At 45.2% G+C, this 19,262-nt stretch overlaps 5 protein-coding genes across 5 annotated transcripts; 4 read left to right on the top strand and 1 right to left on the bottom strand.

The window, feature by feature from the left end:
* Window positions 1–3,296: 3,296 nt before the first annotated feature.
* N7509_008237 (fungal specific transcription factor domain-containing protein) lies at window positions 3,297–5,930 on the bottom strand (the record flags this gene model as incomplete). The annotated part of the gene is made up of 5 exons (XM_056632874.1): window positions 3,297–3,683; window positions 4,802–4,947; window positions 5,237–5,498; window positions 5,560–5,863; window positions 5,890–5,930. The coding sequence occupies 5 exons, from the start codon at window positions 5,928–5,930 to the stop codon at window positions 3,297–3,299; spliced, it is 1,140 nt and encodes a 379-aa protein (XP_056483494.1).
* A 1,597-nt stretch (window positions 5,931–7,527) lies between these two features.
* Window positions 7,528–9,063, top strand: N7509_008238 (uncharacterized protein; the record flags this gene model as incomplete). The annotated part of the gene is made up of 8 exons (XM_056632875.1): window positions 7,528–7,582; window positions 7,649–8,021; window positions 8,114–8,216; window positions 8,272–8,367; window positions 8,428–8,644; window positions 8,751–8,830; window positions 8,907–8,952; window positions 9,026–9,063. The coding sequence occupies 8 exons, from the start codon at window positions 7,528–7,530 to the stop codon at window positions 9,061–9,063; spliced, it is 1,008 nt and encodes a 335-aa protein (XP_056483495.1).
* Window positions 9,064–13,360: 4,297 nt separating this feature from the next.
* Window positions 13,361–13,650, top strand: N7509_008239 (uncharacterized protein; the record flags this gene model as incomplete). The annotated part of the gene is made up of 2 exons (XM_056632876.1): window positions 13,361–13,470; window positions 13,539–13,650. 2 exons carry the CDS (start codon window positions 13,361–13,363, stop codon window positions 13,648–13,650), a joined length of 222 nt encoding a protein of 73 aa, XP_056483496.1.
* A 646-nt stretch (window positions 13,651–14,296) lies between these two features.
* On the top strand, window positions 14,297–14,598 carry N7509_008240 (uncharacterized protein; the record flags this gene model as incomplete). The annotated part of the gene is given in 2 exon segments (XM_056632877.1): window positions 14,297–14,492; window positions 14,510–14,598. 2 exon segments carry the CDS (start codon window positions 14,297–14,299, stop codon window positions 14,596–14,598), a joined length of 285 nt encoding a protein of 94 aa, XP_056483497.1.
* Window positions 14,599–17,255: 2,657 nt separating this feature from the next.
* Window positions 17,256–18,818, top strand: N7509_008241 (flavin-containing monooxygenase; the record flags this gene model as incomplete). Its single annotated transcript, XM_056632878.1, has 2 exons — window positions 17,256–17,666; window positions 17,724–18,818. The coding sequence occupies 2 exons, from the start codon at window positions 17,256–17,258 to the stop codon at window positions 18,816–18,818; spliced, it is 1,506 nt and encodes a 501-aa protein (XP_056483498.1).
* Between the last annotated feature and the right edge of the window lie 444 nt (window positions 18,819–19,262).

A 19,262-nucleotide genomic window follows, 5' to 3' on the forward strand; every position in this document is an offset into this window, starting at 1 on the left:
TAGGTAAGAGAGTTTAGTGTACCACAGAAAAGATATTTATTAAGAGTCTAATTTAACCACAATAGAAGAATACTCCAGAATCTATATTTTGGGGATGTTTCTCTTATAATAAGAAAGGTCCCTTTTATTGTTGGGGCCCAGAGACCGCTAAGAAAAGAAAAAGCTCTAAGATATTAATTCAGAAACAGAATTCCGACCTAGAACCAGTTATATATAAAGAGTGGGAGCTCTCTAATGGAGTCTGAGGTCGAAACTTACGTTAACTACCAGGTAAATAACCACAATAGCGATAAAATAAGAAGTTCGGAAAACTAGATAGAAGAAAAGAAAAGAGTGAAATCAGTTCGTATTGCTATTATGTAATTATTTTGATTTCTAAGCTTTTACCTTTTGTGTAAAATTGTATAGTTGAGCGGCCAAATACTATCAGCAGTATGTTTTCAATATTACGTGGGTATAACGGCTGTTATAGCTTAGTAATTCACCTGATTTGAATATAATTAAGCCTTGCTGGCTATGGATAAAGTGTGTAATCACTAAAAGAGGTGCACCAATATCTTAGCAAGAAGTAATTTGTGGCATGGAATGAGCTACCCCAGTGGCGTATTTAGCGATGGATTAAGCGGTTGCCACGCTATATTGAGTAGATTTTTAGACTAGAGGGTGGCAATGAGTATTGAGAGGGCCGGTATGACGACAATACTCGCTAGTGTCCAAATAGGAATAGCTTCAATTACTAGTGGCGTAAGAACGTTTTGAAAAGACCAATGTATTGGCAGACTTGGCAGGCTTGGCAACTTAGGCGCACTCTCAACAGATTTCCGGCAGGTCTATCGGCAGTAAGAGATCCAGTCTTATCTGAACGCAAGATCTAAAGGGTTCGTAGTAAAACAAAGAGAAATATAGAGATTATGGCGCACCCGGTTTTTCAGTCACTATCTGGTTAAAAGAAATTGCGACATCTATGAAACAACGGAAAAATCTACATGGCCGCTACCTTTTATTCTACTGTGGAACACGCGGCGTAGTTGCCCTGCCGATGCGGCTACAGTATCCAGTCTACATACAGTACGTACGCATGCGGAATTGCGGCTCCACCAGTGTGTGAATCGCACCCGAAAATCATTAGAACCTGATGCATACTCTCCGGCTTTTCCACATCCGCTTATGTAATACAATACCCGCAAATAGGAAAGACACGTAGAGCGGTGTGGGCCTTATCTTTATGCGACGAATGGTAGAGAAGGAAAGTCTGAATTGCAAAACCAGCTGGTACCATACAAATTTAAGGAATAACAGATCGGTACAACATTACAAAATTCCTCAAACGCTTGGCAAACATTAAACATTACGCGTCACGTAATCAAATCCCGATCCACCCACTCCTACACCACCGACAGAAAGACGGCAGGCCCCGACGTAAGCTGATTATGTACCAAGTTATAATGGCGAGGGGAAACTAGCTGATAACATGTTTCCCTAACAAGAAATGGAAAATAGCACTCCGGCCATATATTGTATTCCGACAGGATGAGGAATTGATGTACTGGCTCGTACTGAACACTTCCAATAGAGTCACAGAAAATCTAGTGAATATCAAGGAGCGGCATGATTCGTACCCTATCACCTACCTAAAAGGTTTTCACACTCCGGCCTACTTTTACATGAACACCTGCGCTTTCGTGGACGGCGATCGCACGCCAAATGTTAACATGAGTGGAGCACCTAAATCTCCCTATATCATTTGGATGTCAGACGAGCAGAGGCCAGTAACACTCAATCTGACTAATGTTTCTCAGGTCCTGCAGAAAAAAAATATCATTCTGGTAAGTTCCTTTGTGTCAGATTCTCGGTATATAGTTCTGGGACAGGCACCACATGGACCTCAATACGAAAGTCAGAACCTTCATTGACAACCACACCGGCTTTACAATGGGTAGGTTCCTCTGAAAAGGGAGTATCCTTCACAGAGTCCATAGTTAATATTTCCGCGCCAGAGGACGAGGCTTCTCCAAAATGCGGACAGAGTATCTCCATCCACCCACGGGTTCTTCGCGGGCAACTTGGTTGCGAATTTCATTGTGTTATTATGCGGCATGACCCGTTCTAACTGAGTTGGAAGTGGCAGTTTTCTGACGGTTAATCTACCCGGGAGAATCTGTGATGTACATTACTCCCGCTGTTTCAGACCCCGCTCCTGTCCATGACACAGCCGGGGCTAGGAACATATGGGCTGGCCCTGGGAGCCCTCACGCTCCTGGAATCCTTTTCCATGATCAGGTATCTCGCAAGGGGATTTGAGCAAAGTATTCTTTCGGACTACGATACGTCATTATAGTAGAGGATCTTGCTCCAGAGGAAATTCTTATGGCAGGAAGCCTGGTCCGCGGACCTCAATTAATGCCGTCGCTGACGACAAAACCAAATATGGGACTTCATAACGCCGACCCCGGGACTCAAAATCCTCCAGGGCTCTTGACATAGGTCCAGTATCCAATTGGACGTCACTAGGATCACGGAGAGAGGCTCTAGGGTAGGTCTTTCTGCTATTATAGATATACACGAGTCTAGACGGAAGAGAAGAACACTTAAATTGGCTAGAGCCATCTGCTTCTTTTGGAAATATCGAATATATAATTTCTCTTTACTCGTGCTAGTCCTTGCAGTTCATGGTGGAAAATACCTATCTTCATCATCCATATTCATCTGAACCGCGTTGTGGCGCCTTAGCTAACAGAATTGGGGAGGCATTTAAAAGTCCGTGGCGTTTCCGAGGCCTCTGAGTAACACTCGAATTCGCATACCTAGGTACTTAGCATTTCTGGGGAGCTTCGTAACCTATGGAGCCCCAATAGCTGTCTATAATTAGGCTCACATCTTCCCCATCCACAGCTATTGAGATACATAGCCGCATCACGGTGTGAGAAAAGTAAATATATATTCTCTTGACGCTTCGTTTGTATATTTTCTCATGTATGCTCCTATTAATGAATATAAAGCCACATATCAATTTCTTTCATAACCTCATGATTTATGAAAATCGCAATATACCTCCCGCTGCCGTATCGCTGAACAATAAACCAGTGTCCTTCGCAACTCAACAATGCCAGAGTAATCTATCTAGCAAAAGGAAGAAAGTATTTTTCTGTTTGTCGCGAGCAAGCTGTAGCTGTGCTCGAGCCGTGCCTTGTCAGTGTCGGCTTCTGCGAGCCGTTCCAGCTCTACCACAAAGTCGGCCACCAGTTTAAAGTGATCCATTTCACGGTCAAGTAGTCTTCGCGAAAATGTGCGTTCCATCATGCGTGAAGCCATTTTGTGAGTGAGTGGGGATCTAGTAGATTTTGAAGGATGCTGCAGAAAATGGACAGAAGAGCAGAGACGGGGTAGAAGATCAAAGTCCTAGACAGATAATGGTCAAGATCAAGGACGCCACTTGAGATTAGGGGAATGGACATATACCAGAAGGTTCCATCATCCGGGACGTGCTCTGCAGCTTGCAAATAGCAAAGGGCCGAGCGACTAGCTTCCACTGATAGCGCTAGACTGGAGCTGACCTCGTACGTCATGCCGGTTCCTTCCTGCCATGCCTTACATCGACTGCTCGCCCGGTGAATGATGCTTATACATGGGTAGTAATTGAGTCGTAACATGACCGAATGCATACTGATGTTAGGATCGGATGCCTCGGGTGAGAAGGAAATCGTGGGACGCCAATGTGGCGGAAGTGATAGTCGCCAGGCTTCTAAATCTTATCTAATTCTCGGATCGACTTAAAGAAATCGGCGTCGGACTTTCCTAAGGAAATGTCAGAATACAAGGCGCTGTAGAGATCCACTGGATCCCCGCACATGTGGGTGTGCCGGACAACGAAGCAGCCGACGTTGAGGCTAATTTGCTGCGGAACACAGGGGTGGGGTGGGGCGGACTATCGTGGGGCTTAGGTCTGATTAGCCTCATCCGCGCGACGCTGGGTGCGGCAGCGGATCAGATTGAGGTATTTCCTATTCAAACACAGTAACCAGAGAAGGAAGGGCAATCAATTCAACGTAGGTCGGTCTCACTGCGATAAGAGCAGCCATACGCCGAGGGATGCCCTCATCCAGTGCCCGTAATACGCCAGCCTGAGGAAGACCATACTGAATAAGATCTGGTACAAAACCGACCTTAGACGTACTATTGACTACAACAAAATTGTATCAAACTCGCAGGCCATTCGCTACATAGCTGAATTAATACACCGGACAGGACTCCTCGGTCAATTCCGCGACGTAGAATACGAGGATGTTAACGCGAACATAGACACGCTTGAAGGAAGCGGGCACTCAGGAGTGAAGACAATACGTATAAGGAAGAATACTGTCAACTGGCGGCTACGAGATATTATGCAGGCTAAGAAGCTACTACTTTATGAAGGAATAATTACAGGAGGAACCAGGGCGTAACTGAGGTTGCGTCTGCGGCGGGCATAGAGAGAGTGGGATAGGTCACGGGGAGTGGCCACAAGGCGCTGCGTGAGCTGGCAGTAGTTGATTGTATTTATTGTGGGAGTTTTGTTACCGTTTGGGGGAGTTACTACTTGTTTCTCTATAGCAATACACCGTATCTCCTTTATCTTTGGTTACCACGGGTGTGGTGTTAAGATGGTTCTGGTTCCCGATAGAGAGAACACCTACATAGCCACGGCGCTCACTAGCTAGGCTGCATTAGGTGAATAGAATCTTGGATTTAATTAGATTGAATTGAACAAGGCGCTGTGTGCCCTTGACTCGATCATGCTTAGACGCAGATCGAAGAGAAATACGGGCTGGTCGAAGTGTACATCTTCCCTTTCGACATCTTGGCGAGCTTGATCTATACAGCCCGGTGGAAGAGTCAAGTCGAAATTCTCATCGGCAATGGTAGGTGGCTGTCGGATGCGAAGCGCCACATCCTTGTCAATGATATGTTCTATTCGGGATTGTTGCGGAGAGCCCCTCCCCCCTTGCGTCGGGTCCACAATATTCCGTGCTTGTAATCGCACACAGATATTGCTCGTATATCCTCTCCTTCGAAAGGAACATCGCCGTTTCGAAGGAGAGTTGGGCTCTCTTCGCAGCGGTTTCTTCCCGCCCACCGCAGAACCCCTCATGTATGTACTAAGTATGCTTCCGCATAGCTTTACTTCCTCCTGAAATATACGGAGTGCTACGGGCCCGCCTGCAGCCCTCGCGGCGCTGTAGTCTTCTGTCAAGGAGACCTACATCACCATGTTCAGACTGCAGGTGCCCCGTACGGGCCAATATCTCACGCGTCTCCATTGTAGCAATGTAGCAATGGCTGGAATAGAAAGTGTAGCAAATCCAGAAAATATTTCGCAGTAATGGATGTCTTTTTTTGCCGCACAGACTTGAGTTCATTCGGACATCCACCACATTTGCCCCAAGCATAAAGACTAATCGCGCCGCAACCGCAGCAAAGTAGTTCGTTGCTCTCATATTTCCAGATGATAGTTCACACAGCTTCCACGGTGTAGCCCAATTGTTAGTATAGTCAAGTATCGTTCTCAGTGACCAACCTTACTAGCATAGTTACTGCCTGTACTCTCCAAGGATGCCGGTTCCTGCAGTACCTGAGAGAGTAAATTCGGGCCCTAATAGCCATGTTATCATGGTCGAGGGGAGTGGTTATTGAGGTCTTCACGTGGGCTTGTACGAGCGGCAAGCGAGCGGCAAAGGCAAGGAACGCGATGATACAAGCTCGAATGCTAGCTTGTCCAAATTGGAAGTTATTCGATGGCTGTCGATAAGCCGAGAGCAAGATTTTCTCGAACAATTCACCATCAATGACAGGGAATAGCCTCATCATCAGGCGGGAATTTTTTATTCTTCAAAGTAGAGTTGAACAATTTACAAGTCGGGTAGCCCAAAGGTGTCATGAGTTTGTAAACTCATGGAGATATTTTTTTATGCAGCGATTGAATAGGCGAATCAATATTAGCAAGGTTTATTGCTTCCGTCAAGTACCGTTCAATGCTCCCAGCATCAGCGATGGCCGGATCTTCTCTCCAGGGATACATGTACCATGGAAAGCCGAAGGTACAGTGGCGTAACAAAAGTTTGCATATAGCCCAGGGCGGTCAGGCTACACCGCCTACACTCACTAGTAGACCTCGCCAAACGCGGGTTTGGGGTTGGGTTTTCAATTTCCTTACCCGCCCACGGGCAACCCACCGCCAGTTTTGATTAAGTGATGCTTCAATGTTCATGTTATTGAGGGTAGTTGATCGTATGTTGTTGTGTTGCCTAAGATACAAGTAAAGTGAGAGGTAGGTCAATGTATGCACGTGATTCAGCCTCATTATTATCTCAGCAACCGGGATATTCCAACAGGTTTCCCGGGTGAGTTTTCGCGGGCGGGTTTTGGTGAGGCCAAACTGTAATCTTTCATTTTGTACACGTGACAGATCCTAGTCGACAGCTATGTACATTAATCGATGCAATCCACATCGCACATTCCGTTTCATCATCTCATTTCTTGCATCGAGCCAATCGGAACAACACAATTCGCACAGTCAGCTCCGCTCCACCGCCAACGGAGTCTAGTGAAAAGAGGAACCTTGGGACATAAGGCTCCAGGGTTCTTGAAAAGCGAATGTTTGTAAGTGGATCTGGACCTCGGGAGACCGCCAAGTCCGCTTATATAACTGCTGAATAACCGGACTTAGCATATACGTAAAACTAGTTAGCTAGTGTAGTGGAGATAAACGTTTGATACAGGCAAAACGCTACGATTGGTCAGATGTAGAATATGTGTACATAGAAGGCTAGCTCTATTTGGATTGATGGGTCCTACAGTATGTCTTCATTTCGGAAAGAGGAATAATTTCAATACACATTTCACACTCTCGCAATTGGTCCCGCACTCTACCAGAGCGCTAGTGTTAATCACCGCAAATCTCCATCGGTGCCTCCGACCAATCACATTACATGGCATGCCGTGACGATCAAAAAGGTCGGCGCCTTCCATCCAACTTCTTGTTTCGGGACGATCTTGGGCCCCATCTCCGAGGAAGGTACATGGTGGTGGTGGCGGTGTCTTGATACCTTATCTATGTCCTATTCGACCCACACGTCTGATCATTTCGCTTCGAGCCTGCCCGCTTCACTGTTTATGTATGTAGTTAGCGTTAGCCTGTGGCAGGCCCCATCTGGAGGTGTGGGCCGACGACGATCGATTCTATCTTAAACCAATGAGTTGCATTTGGGTGACGAACGAGAGGATCAGCGCGTCATATATATGGATCAGATTACGAATTGCCAATGTCGCCAAGTACCATGGCATCTTGGATGCAAATACCACTTCGTAGGGTGGATTCAGTTGAACAAGCGAACTTGTTGCAATGTTGGAAACTGGGATAAAAGATGAAAAGCAACCCCGAAAAAGACATAAATGGAGAGAACCCCCCTTTTCAACTTAAAGGAAACGAAGAAAAGGGAGACAGAGCTTTCACTCAAGCAGACACTGGCAGTACTTTCAGTAACCCTCAACATGTCATTCACAACTTTATTTGTTTACCTCTTGTCTCTCCTGGCTCTAGTGGCCGGTATGTTCTCCAAGTAACTTTATTTATTTCTCTCGCTTAGTTACTGACTTACCTGGATCAAAAAAGAAGCACACCCTCCAAAGTCGTTCAACCCGAACGAGCTGGCTACTCATGCTGAGGTTAAGAACAGATGCGGTCCCCATGTTGTTGCTCAGAAAAGAAGTCAGCGGGCTCTCCGCCGTCGTGGACTTTCGGTTGATGTGAATGACAGAGAAACTACCTACGAAATCCACGCCAGTGCCCCAAAGTACGATTTCATCAAAAATTGGACCAATATTCTCACCCCAGAAAGTAGCGACGGGCCATACTTCTATCCTCGGAGTCAGAGTCTTCGCCAGGACATTCGCGAAGGCCAGCCGGGTGTACCCTGTCCTTGGAGATTGGTGTGGTCGACATCAATACCTGTGAGCCCATGGAAGATGTGCTGGTGGATATTTGGGTAAGTCGGTTATGCTATATGACAGGCTCTAAAAACTCTTAAAGGTCCCTGACTCTCTACTTGTAGCATTGCAATGCGACTGGGTCATACAGCTCTTTCACTGGGCTTTCTCCAAATACGCCCTTTATGGAACTATACACCAATGCGTCGCACGGTGGCTCTTTGAATATCACGGAAGGGCTTCCGGATCTTTCTGTATGTGGCAGTATCATCAAGATCAAATGACGACATGTTGCTAATAATACAACAGTGGCTTGCGACAGACAACACAACTTTCCTTCGTGGCATGTGGCCGACAAATAAACAGGGTGTTACATCTTTTACTACGATCTTCCCTGGGTTCTATGTATGGATCCCCAGAACCTTCGTCTTGCTTTTTACTGACCATCGCATGTAACGCTACCAGGTTGAAAGAGCGATCCACATCCATGTCCAGGTGCACACGAACTGGTCAGTGGTTTCGAACGGCACCATCAGCCACGGCCCAATTGTCAGCACCGGCCAAATCTTCATTGATGAGACTCTTGAGAAGGAAATTATGGCCATTGAACCGTATGCCAGCCATACTCAGATTGAACGTGTTCCCAATGACATAGATGGAATTTACACTACCGAGTCGATTAGTAAGTTTGCTATTTCCATTCCTATGAAACTAAAGCAAATCCCTATGTCAATTTCAAATCATTGCGTAGGCCAAAACCTGCGTGGTGTTGACATATTCGTTTATAGCTGGGGCAATGACTCTCCTAGATACCGAGCCTCTCGACGGAGTCGATTATCGTAATGGTGTTATAGGATACATCACGTTGGTAAGTATTCCAATCGATTTCTATCTACAGAGATTTTCTTGTGTCTTTCTTGAATGACCATTCTAACAATTTCCAGGGAGTCGACCCTTCCTCGATTAAAAACGGCTCAACCGTTAACGCTGGTATGTGATTTGAATCAAAGCCAAAGTCTCACTTCATGGAGCGGGGATATAGGACTAACATGTGCGCTTACAGCTCCTGCTGCTGTCAATCTGACAGCCCTGGGTATTTGATTTGTCTCATCCACCGTATAGTCATGGAGGGATTCACAAGACTAGCCGTGTTTTTGTCAAAGATCTCGGTGCTTCAATGGAGGTAGATATCGGAAATCTGGAGAGTGCATTGAAAATAACGAACAAGAAGTTGGGCCTCCTGTAACCTAGACAACTGAATAGTTTGAATGAGGGAACCCCCTACCCTTTCCATCTCTCTCGATAATCTCAATACTATTCATATTATCATTTTCTCCTTCTTTTGATACATTAACATCGCCACGCACCTTTTTGAAACAGAAATCATACTGTAGACAGTTACCAGATGCAAGAGGCACTGTTTGTAGCTAGCTAGGGTCTTTCATCCTGTAGTATTCAAAATTCTTACAGGCGTCCCGAAACACCAATAGGTGAGCTTGGTACGCTTATTTGCCTCTATTCTCTGCCGACATATCACTTTGGTGACGCCCCACTTGAAAATTAATTTTAGCTTTGAGGGGCGAGGTTGGCACAAAGTGAGTTAACTTGGATAACGTCCCCTAATGCGAAGTATTTTCTATGTCGATGTCTTCTAAACCCAGCATCATCCGAGCCTCATAGAATCTCAGCCCGAGTATGACCCTCGCCAATCAAGGATTTAGTTTCATAACGAATCGTTGCTAAGGAAGAACGGTGTTCGAGTTCGTGTAAATATACCCGCAACTGAGGCCAATGTCGAGAAAAGTACATCCAGGAAAATAACAGTTCGTTCAGTAATTACTATAATCAAAAAGAGTTTCAGGTCGCATCAACCCTCCGGATGAGGCGATTCATCGAAAAATTAAAGATGTATTGGCACGGCAAGAAGCAAGCATGTAAATGGAGTAAGAAATTTAGAGTTCAAGACGGGCGGAGAGCCAGTGGAGCCGTCAGGCTCACCTGGGCCTAGGCCTGCCAAATCATTTGCCACATCAAGGATGTTGACAAAGGGAAACAGTAGGCAATATATATATGACTAGAAGAACAATTGATTTCCAATCAACATGGTATAGATATCTCGGAACTTATTTGATGGTTCGGCCCGGTTCGTTATCTGCACCAGCCTCATGTCACAACAGTAACTCATAAAACAGTATGGCTGTTCCTAGTAGCTCGATGAGGTACGCATGGGCATGAATATCGTCGTGCTGCCGAGTCCTCGCTTTGAAAGGTGGTTTTATGAAGAACTGATTTGATATAAAATGAGGGCTCAATCAAAAAATATTGGTCTTAATACGGAAAAGTAAGATCTGAAGATTTCATGGAGTTGTTTCGGTACCGAAATTAACTCATTTGCTACAGGAACCAAGTATTTCTCTGCAGAGAAGATGCGGCCGAGTGTCCCGAAATAGAGTATTCTCAGAGCCTATGCCTTGAAGAGGAGTTTCTAGCAGGTGGCCGAATCTACTTGAACACTCTCGGCAGCTCAACGGTCACACGCGGAAAGGACAGCCGAAGAGACGGTAGCCAAAATTGTCGTTACCATTTAGTATCATCCGTTAAATGTGCACATAATAGGTCTTAATATAAGTGAAACAGGATAATTAATAGGAGAAGCTGAGTTTCTCGACGGTAAAGAAACCAGTCTATCCGTGTGATTATCTTGCGGGGAACAAGCATATCTTTACGTCCAGAGTGGTCCCAAAACGGGTTTTCAGATCGTGAGATATTTCCTCCGACCATGATTCCCCAAGGCTGGCAAATTGCTTCTAGAATATGATCCTGAGATAGTAGTAAAGTCGTGACTCTATCGCTCAGAAAAAATAAGTGAGTGAGGCAGACATTTGTGGGTCTTGAAGAAACAAATAGCAATTTCAAAAAGTAATGCGGATAGTAGCAAGTTTTGCTCAGTTGTGAAAGCAAAAAACTAGAGAGAAAACAAAAAAAAAAACTTATCAAAATAGGTTAGGCAGATATGTCACTGTGCATAGTCACTCATATACATGGAACTCAGACCTCGATCTTGCGCGGAACCCCGGAAGAAAGACGACGGTGATGCCGTTGACAAAATTCACTATTTGATTAGCAAAATGAGTATTTAAAATTATTGAATATAATTGAATGAGGTGGCCACTGTTATGGTACCTTCTACAGTGATAAAGTACAGATCTATAGTGATGAAAGTTGAAATATATTGTTGATACTTTGCTGCGGACTGCCGGGAGTGTTGAAACAGTACTAATAGTAAGAAAAGGTTTTGATTTACTCAATAATCAAGAAAGATTTATAGGATCTCTGAATACTATAATAGATAAATTAGTAAATATTATTAATCTACAATCTGAGAGTTAGTGGTATTGAGACTCTTATAATCTATAATAATCAATTATTAATATAAAAAGACTAGACCTGTGCAAACCCATGGGCATGCTTATTGGACACGCCTATTTACAAACCGGTCTATTCATAGGCATGCCCACACTACCTATTACCTGCCTATAAGTGGGGCTTTTTGAATATTATATAACTTTTATAAAATTTGAGCATTTATGTTTTTCTTGGCAGTATAGCTACTGTATTTCAACACAGTATCCTTTGAAATTTCTGAGCCTCAGCCCTTTAGCTATTACTTATAGAAATATATTAAGTTGAATAATATTAACTTGAAAAAGAAATAACTAGTGGTACTATATTGAATACTACCTAACCTAACACCTAGAAAAAAAAACTGACTATATTTGTAACGGGTATAGCACTAAGGGACAGGTTAGATACCTGTGACTAGGCAAGACTTCAATAGTTTCCGGACAAGAATAGAGATAGATTCAATCAATACTATCAATAGTAACAGAGACTGATTCTTGAAGTTTCTTCAAGAACAAAGAGGAAAATACGTCAAGTCATTCATTCCTGCCATCACGTGAATCAGGCAAGATTCACTATCATGGTGTAGGTGAAACAAGATTAAATTTCCAAAGGACTGACTGACAAAGTGGGATAATTGCTCCTTATTGAAGCTCACCCTCTTTGACACGTATCCCGTGACAATCGTATACTATATAATCCAGTCCACTACCGTCCTTCCGATTGAGCTCTTTGCACAAGGTCAACGGGGATCCACCGAGGCCACCGTCCTCGCTAAGAAGGTTGAGAAGGCTATCCGCTGGTTGCGAGCGATATCCATTAACGATTCATCCTCACGGTGAGCCTGGCTTGTCTGTATATATATCGTCCCATTGCACGGGTCAAAATTGCCATCGAAACTTAACGTCGAAATCTAAGTTCTAGTGTTCACTCTCACTTATCTCCAGTGGTCCCGGAGCCTTGGTGTTGCTGCGGAGAAGACTCTTGTGAATAAGCCATGAAAGGGCTGGAGCCAATGCACCAACGCCTGAAGCCTTGGCCCTCGCTTGCATATCATTCGTGGGCATCTCTCTATCCATGACTGCGCGGTCAGCAATATGGACCGGCTTCATATGTTATTATTTTGGTGCGGTATTGCCAATAATACGTTGATTCAGTCCAAAATGATTTTCGTGATACTCGTCCGATGGTGCGGCGTAATTTGTCCAAGCGTTCGTACCACACCAGCGCAAATTGGCTGATTGAATTGAATTAAGTCCTCCAGCACCCTAATAGTGTTTTCTTCGTCTACACCTCCCACGTGATGAATTATTGACAAACCCACATCTCTGCTCATCGGGATCACCCAATGATCCCTAGGCATCTCTTCACCACTCTACCTACTCTCCATTAGCAGCAAGAGAATTCCTATGAGAGCGATCCAAACGAGAACTACTCAGCCAAGCCAACAACCTCGTTTTCTTTGCGTATCGCATCTGCGCCTTACCATTTCCAGGTCCAATGAGGGGTTCGAGCTCTTTTTTTATACCAAAGAATGTTTCGACTGCGACGAATGAGTGCAGGCCATGGGCTATGTGGGCGAGCATTCAGAGAGAGTGTGGCTTTACAGACTCATCCGTGACCTTGACTCGGGTAAAGCAACTCCTGGTGGAGGAAATGTGGAGTCCTCTTCCGTATCTTTTGTGAAATACTTTCAAGATGAGTCTAATATCGCCCCCCTCGAGGATGTGGATCTGCTAGGATACCCTCACCAAACACATTGCGGACCGACTAGTCGACGGCTATCTCGAGACCGTGCACTCAACATTCCCACTTATCGAGAAGACGACATTCCTACACCAATACCGTTCTTTCTACTCGAACCGGAATATGCGACCGGGAAACGATGATTGGCAAATTCAAACCTCATAATGGCCATTTCAGCGAGACATTCGCTAGTTGTGGACGAACGGTCTCTCGGGAAACATGATTAGTATGAGGTGTACTTTTCGCGCTCATGGTGGTTGGCATGAGCGGCAGTATGTTGTCAGACAATCTCGATCTGGACTTGCTGCAGATCGAGGCTTTGACTGCCTTCTACCTCCTTTCGATTGGTCAGGTCCATCGGTATGTCATGTGCACTTAAATATAGCTGCTTATATTTACATTCACATCTGGTCTTGCCTTTTCTTCAGGTCATCGAGGTTTCTTGCGGTCGCAATCCGACCGGCTATGGCGATGAGTTTCAACTGTAGCCAGAAAGATACTATTGAGGCCTATTCAGAGACTCGATATCGGGCATGGTGAGCATTATTCATGTTGGATACGACCCTATGCGTCATTATGGGCCAGCCTCCTTCCATCGGACGATCTAACTGCACACTACCGCTGCCTATTCCCTCTGAAGAGGAATTTGGAGTCAGCGTGTGGTGCAGTGTATTACCGATCAAACATCCCGGAATACCCTGATAACCTCTGTATTTGCTGGGGATCCCGTAGCACAGGCGGAAGAGCACACCTTGGATCACACAAATCCAGCACAGTATGGGTCGAACACAGAAGTGGCAGATGAGCAATCTGCTCATGTCCCATCTCTTACTCCTGTCCATAGCATATCATCGCTTCCATATCTAGCGGACTTGTCATTTCTTTACGACAGGCTATTGATACTCTGTACGCTCCTGGGGCGGCGCGACGATCATGGCTTGAGATTGAACTAGCGATCTCAACTTTCAATAACGATGCCGACAGTTGGTTCTGACATCTGCCAGTTGAGTTCCATGCCACAGAGTTAGCTGAAGCTCAGCCATTTGTACTTCAACGCATCGGCCCGGCTTTCCGTTTCTATACCTCCGAGTTAATCATCTTACAGCCTTGTCTTCGTCGTCCTACTCGGTTGCCACAACACGGGTCTTTCTGCGAAACTTTGGCGACCACATGCGTTTAAGTGGCGATGCATATCATCAACCTTTTGCCCGAGAAGGTGGACGTAGCCTGGCTATACAGGGTCACTCCGAGGTGGTGTGTCCTCCACTATATCATGCAATTGACCAGTGTTCTCCTGATTGCGGTATTCAATCAAGATCTGCTGAATCCCCGTCTTACTATCGGCATCGGCAAGAAGGTCGAAAAGGCTATCCAGTGGATAGGTGAGATGTCCACTAAGGATTCCTCTTCGCGGCGGGCTTGGCTTTTTTGCAGGAATCTTCTCTCTCGGCACGGGTTGAGGTTGATCTCGGGCTCCAGGAACCCTAGACATTTCATTGGACATGGATGTCCGTGGTTGCCCACTTATTAACCGGCCGGGGCGAAGCTCACAGTTAAGAACCAGGATTGTTAGATCAGCTGGCTTTTAAAATATTACCCCCAAGTATTTGATATGGTCTGTAATCTTAGTTCCCCATGTTGGATTTCCAAGCCTATCACCACAAGCTCCCAGTCTGCTAAGTAACTATCTTTTGTAATCTACGGGCGTGAATAGTTTGACATTTTTGTCATCAATATATCCACACGCATTGACCGATAAATGCGTCTCAGCCCTGGAGATTTTGAAGGATCCCAAGACCCAACTGCTAAGTAATTGCGAGGTATGATAAGACCAAGCCACTGAAAGCACAAGGTAATCAATATCGAGTTTCCTCAAACATGGATTTGTCGCTGCAGTCTCTATCGTCAACATTCTTTTCTTAACCGCCTGATGGCCACTGCTCTTCTGTCAGACGACAAGACTTCACATCTACTTACAGCCTATGTTTATTGAGTGTCTTGGAGAGAGGCTCTAATTCTTCGATCCTTGTAGTCCCTGGATGAGTTTGGGCATTTGTTGATGAAATATATACGCCGCGGAGCTTTATTCTGGGCTGAAAGTCATTGTGAGAATGTTTACTACAAAAAACGACCGGCTAATGGGCTTAGAAAAGCGATTGATTTAGGGGCTACATAAGAACCTTGGTTCACATCTTGATCATCGTCATTTCAGGTAGGAGACTTGTAGTATTCCTTTAATTTCCCCCCTTTTTTTGGCTCTTTGATGCAAACCTGACTTATCTGCAGTCGCAGAGGCAATATACAGGGAAGACGTCCACCATATGCATTTGCAATTCACAGAAATGTTATTTTGGGAGCAATATGTGAGGCTATTTATATCAGAAAAATCAAAATGATTTTTAATCGATTTGATTCTGCAAATAGATACTGTGAGATTTCCGATGATGCGGCTCTGTTCCTAGTTAATCTATATGTACTATACTAGCCCGATTTCTCTGCGTCAGCTATCAGCAGCTCAGCAATCCATTACAAAGCGATCAGCACGTGTCATATGCCGAGTATATGCTTTTGGCTTCTACGGTGTCAAATGTATTAGTTACATTTATTGTGGCATTTCTGCTAGATCACATTCATTACATCCCTCCTTTGCTCAGTAAAATGGCATGGTACTCTACCTGTGGTTAATCAAAGGCGCCATCCAGGGCCGGAAAAGTCTGCTTTTATCTTAGCTCATCTATCAAACATGGGTCTTGTATAGCTAGGGGCCGCTATTCTTGGCGCATTTTCAAGGGTATGGGTCATTGCACTTCAGGTAATCTTTCCACGTTTTGAGCCTACATGATGGGAGATCTGACGATACTAAGGTCTAGCTTATCATTTCCACTATGTGAGCAATGTACAATTAGTCCATTGTGTAATGTGCAATGAATGCTTCCTGTTGTGATATGAGGCTGGTGCAGATCAGGAACCAAGCCGAACCATCGGAATTAATCCCGAAGTATGTATACGAAGAACCAAGTTGATTGGAAATCAACTTGATCTTCTCGCTGTATATATAGCCTCATGTTTCCCACTAGAATGATAACACAATTCATACCTCTGAACTACAACAGTTCCATGTACATCTCTGAGTCAAATTGGATATAATTCCAAAGTATCAGCCAGTTCAAATTATCAATGCCAAATCTATTATAACGTCGGTCCCAATGATATGGCTTGTAAGTGAAGGAGGGCGAAGTGGCTACAAGTCTTGTTTCTAGCTTTCTCATGTGGACGAGAGGGTAATTTACCGATTCATAATTGTTTATGCTGGTATGTACTGCAGTATCTGGTAGATACAGCTCCGAGGCAGGAGGCAGCGGAAATCTACCACATTTCCTACCCCGCTTTTAGTTGTCACATCACAGCGATTATTTGGCTCACTTATCCTGGGGAAAATTCGGTAAATCACCGTATCCGTATTTCCGCCCCAGATCACGAGGCCAAAATGCGGATCGGTCATGTTCATCCGCCCCCGGGTTCTTGGCGGGCAACTTGATTGAGAGATTGGATGATTAAGCGGCCACTCAATTCCCCGCATATTTTGTGTCAACTGAGGGGCAGTGGTACTTTACCACGAGAGATTGGATGATTCAGCGGCCACTTAATTCCCCGCATATTTTGTGCTATATCAACTCGGGAATACTCATGTTCAGAAAAACCTTTGCTCCTGAGGTCTAATGACACTTCCACAGCAGTCTTTAAGATAGTTCAATCAACCAATAAATTGGCTCCCTGGGTACTAGGGTACACGGATTTCCTACATATCGACAGTCAACTTTCTCAGATATCTGAGAAACTCGTCTTGAAACCTTAAACACTTGATCTCCAGACTTTTACCCCAATTTCCTCGGGTCTCCGGTATGATGCGGGGATGATTACCTAAGCGGAAATGGGGAAACCTTCGGGTGCGATTCGCACCACCAAGAAAGGATGAATGTGGATCTACCGGAGTGCGACGTGAATTGCTCCCATTGGCTAATGGTTGAATGGGCCAATAATCTGGCGCGGCGATGACGATCATCAAATCCGAGCGAAAAGACTCTCCGTGACATTTAAAGATCTCGTGAACATGGAATCCGCCATTCACTGGTCGGTTAAACAACATGGCTCCTAGCACGTTATCATATCCTCTCAACGTGGACTTCGTGGACGTGGTAATTATCGGAGCCGGAATTTCTGGTATCAACTTTGCGCAACGTCTCCAAGAATCAAATCCATCATTGTCCCTGGTCATCTTGGAAGGTCGTAATTCGATAGGTGGAACGTGGGATTTTTTCAAGTATCCTGGCATACGATCCGATTCTGACTTGTACACCTTTGGCTTTTCATGGTATCCTTGGAAAGAAGATCGCGCCATCGCAGACGCTGGAAGTATCAAACGATACCTGACGGAAGCAATCAGATTTGCAAATATTGATTCACGTATCCGACTGTTGCATAAGGTGGTGAAAGCGGACTTCAGCGAAGAGAGCGCACAGTGGAATCTGACCATCGAAAATGATGGCTCTTTGAAGGTTAGTGTCTAGAGAGTTATGCGGAATGCACTGAACTATAGACTAATAATTGAACAGACACTCCATTGTCGGCACGCTGTTTTTGGTACTGGTTACTACGACTATGAGCAACCCATGAGCACCACGATTCCAGGACTGAGCGACTTCAAAGGAGAAAAGATCCACCCTCAATTCTGGCCTGAGAACCAGGATTACAAGGACAAGAACATTGTGGTCATCGGATCCGGTGCAACTGCGGTGACATTGCTTCCCAATCTCGCCAAAAAGGCAAAACACGTCACTATGCTCCAGCGCAGTCCGGGTTATATTGTGTCCATGAATAACAGGACTCCACCCATACTCAAGCTGCTCCTACCTGAGAAACTACTCTACTTCTTTCTGCGGTGGTGGTTCCTGACATCCCTGTTCTTTAACTTCCAATTCTGCCGTTTTTTTCCAGCGTTTGCCAGACAAAAGTTGAAGGAAGCAACACAACAAAAGTTGCCAGCCAATATCCCAATTGACCCTCACTTCTCTCCCAAGTACAACCCTTGGGAACAACGCCTCTGTTTGTCTCCAGACGGTGACTTCTTTGACTGCCTTCAATCTGGGAAAGCCTCTGTGTCAACTGGACAAATTCAGGGGTTTACGAAGAAAGGGATCTGCTTGCAAAGTGGGGAAAGCATCGATAACGTCGACATTGTCGTGACGGCAACCGGACTGCGACTAGTGTTTGCGGGGAAAATTCAAATCTCAGTGAATGGCCGAAATGTTGATGTGTCAAAAAAGGTCTTATGGCGGGGTTGCATGCTGGAGGATGTACCAAACGCTTGTTTTATCATGGGATATACAAATGCATCTTGGACACTAGGAGCCGATGCATCGGCTATTCTGTTTTGCCGTCTGGTGTCCAGCATGGCCCGCTCGCGACAGGCCAGTGCCACACCCCGGTTTGAGGGGAACGCAAAAGAGAGAGCAGCGATGAAGACGAGTTCGTTCTTGAATCTCAATAGCACTTACGTGACGAAAGCCGCAGAGTCCCTGCCAAAGACAGGCGATGTTGGCCCATGGAAAGTGCGACGCAACTATTATTTTGATATTTGCACAGCGAAATGGGTCACCCTGTCTGACGGCCTATTTTACAGAAGTGCCTTTGAGAAAAAGGCACTATGACGTTGTCCTGGAAAGCATTGTGAACATCGGAGTGAAGGGTCCTCCACTAGTCAGTCCCTTGAGAAAGAAAACACCATTCCAAAATCAATTCATTCTAGAACTAGACGACTAAAATTTGACTTAATTTTCTGCAAGAGTTTGCAATATCCTGCAATAATGTCAACGACCCAGGATCCGCGGTCAGAATGCGCTAGCCATGTTGAGCTGATCGCCCTCCAATGACTAAGCGGGGTACCCCAAACTCGGCATCTGGGGTCGGTAGTGTAAAACTCAATCCTCACCACACCCCATCACGACTCCTGCTCATCCCTTCTCAGAGATAGAGCGATCAAGATGGGTGCCCAAACCGACACTGAGTCCAAAGCCTGGAGTTCAGGCCGTGTGTTGACGAGTGTGCAAAGAGCACGCAAACAGAAGATGGATCGAATCTCGAAGAAACAGCTC

This window comes from Penicillium cosmopolitanum, assembly GCF_028827165.1.
Source record: "Penicillium cosmopolitanum strain IBT 29677 chromosome Unknown utg000009l:1.0-9042332.0:1.0-9050551.0, whole genome shotgun sequence".
NCBI lineage: Eukaryota > Fungi > Ascomycota > Eurotiomycetes > Eurotiales > Aspergillaceae > Penicillium > Penicillium cosmopolitanum.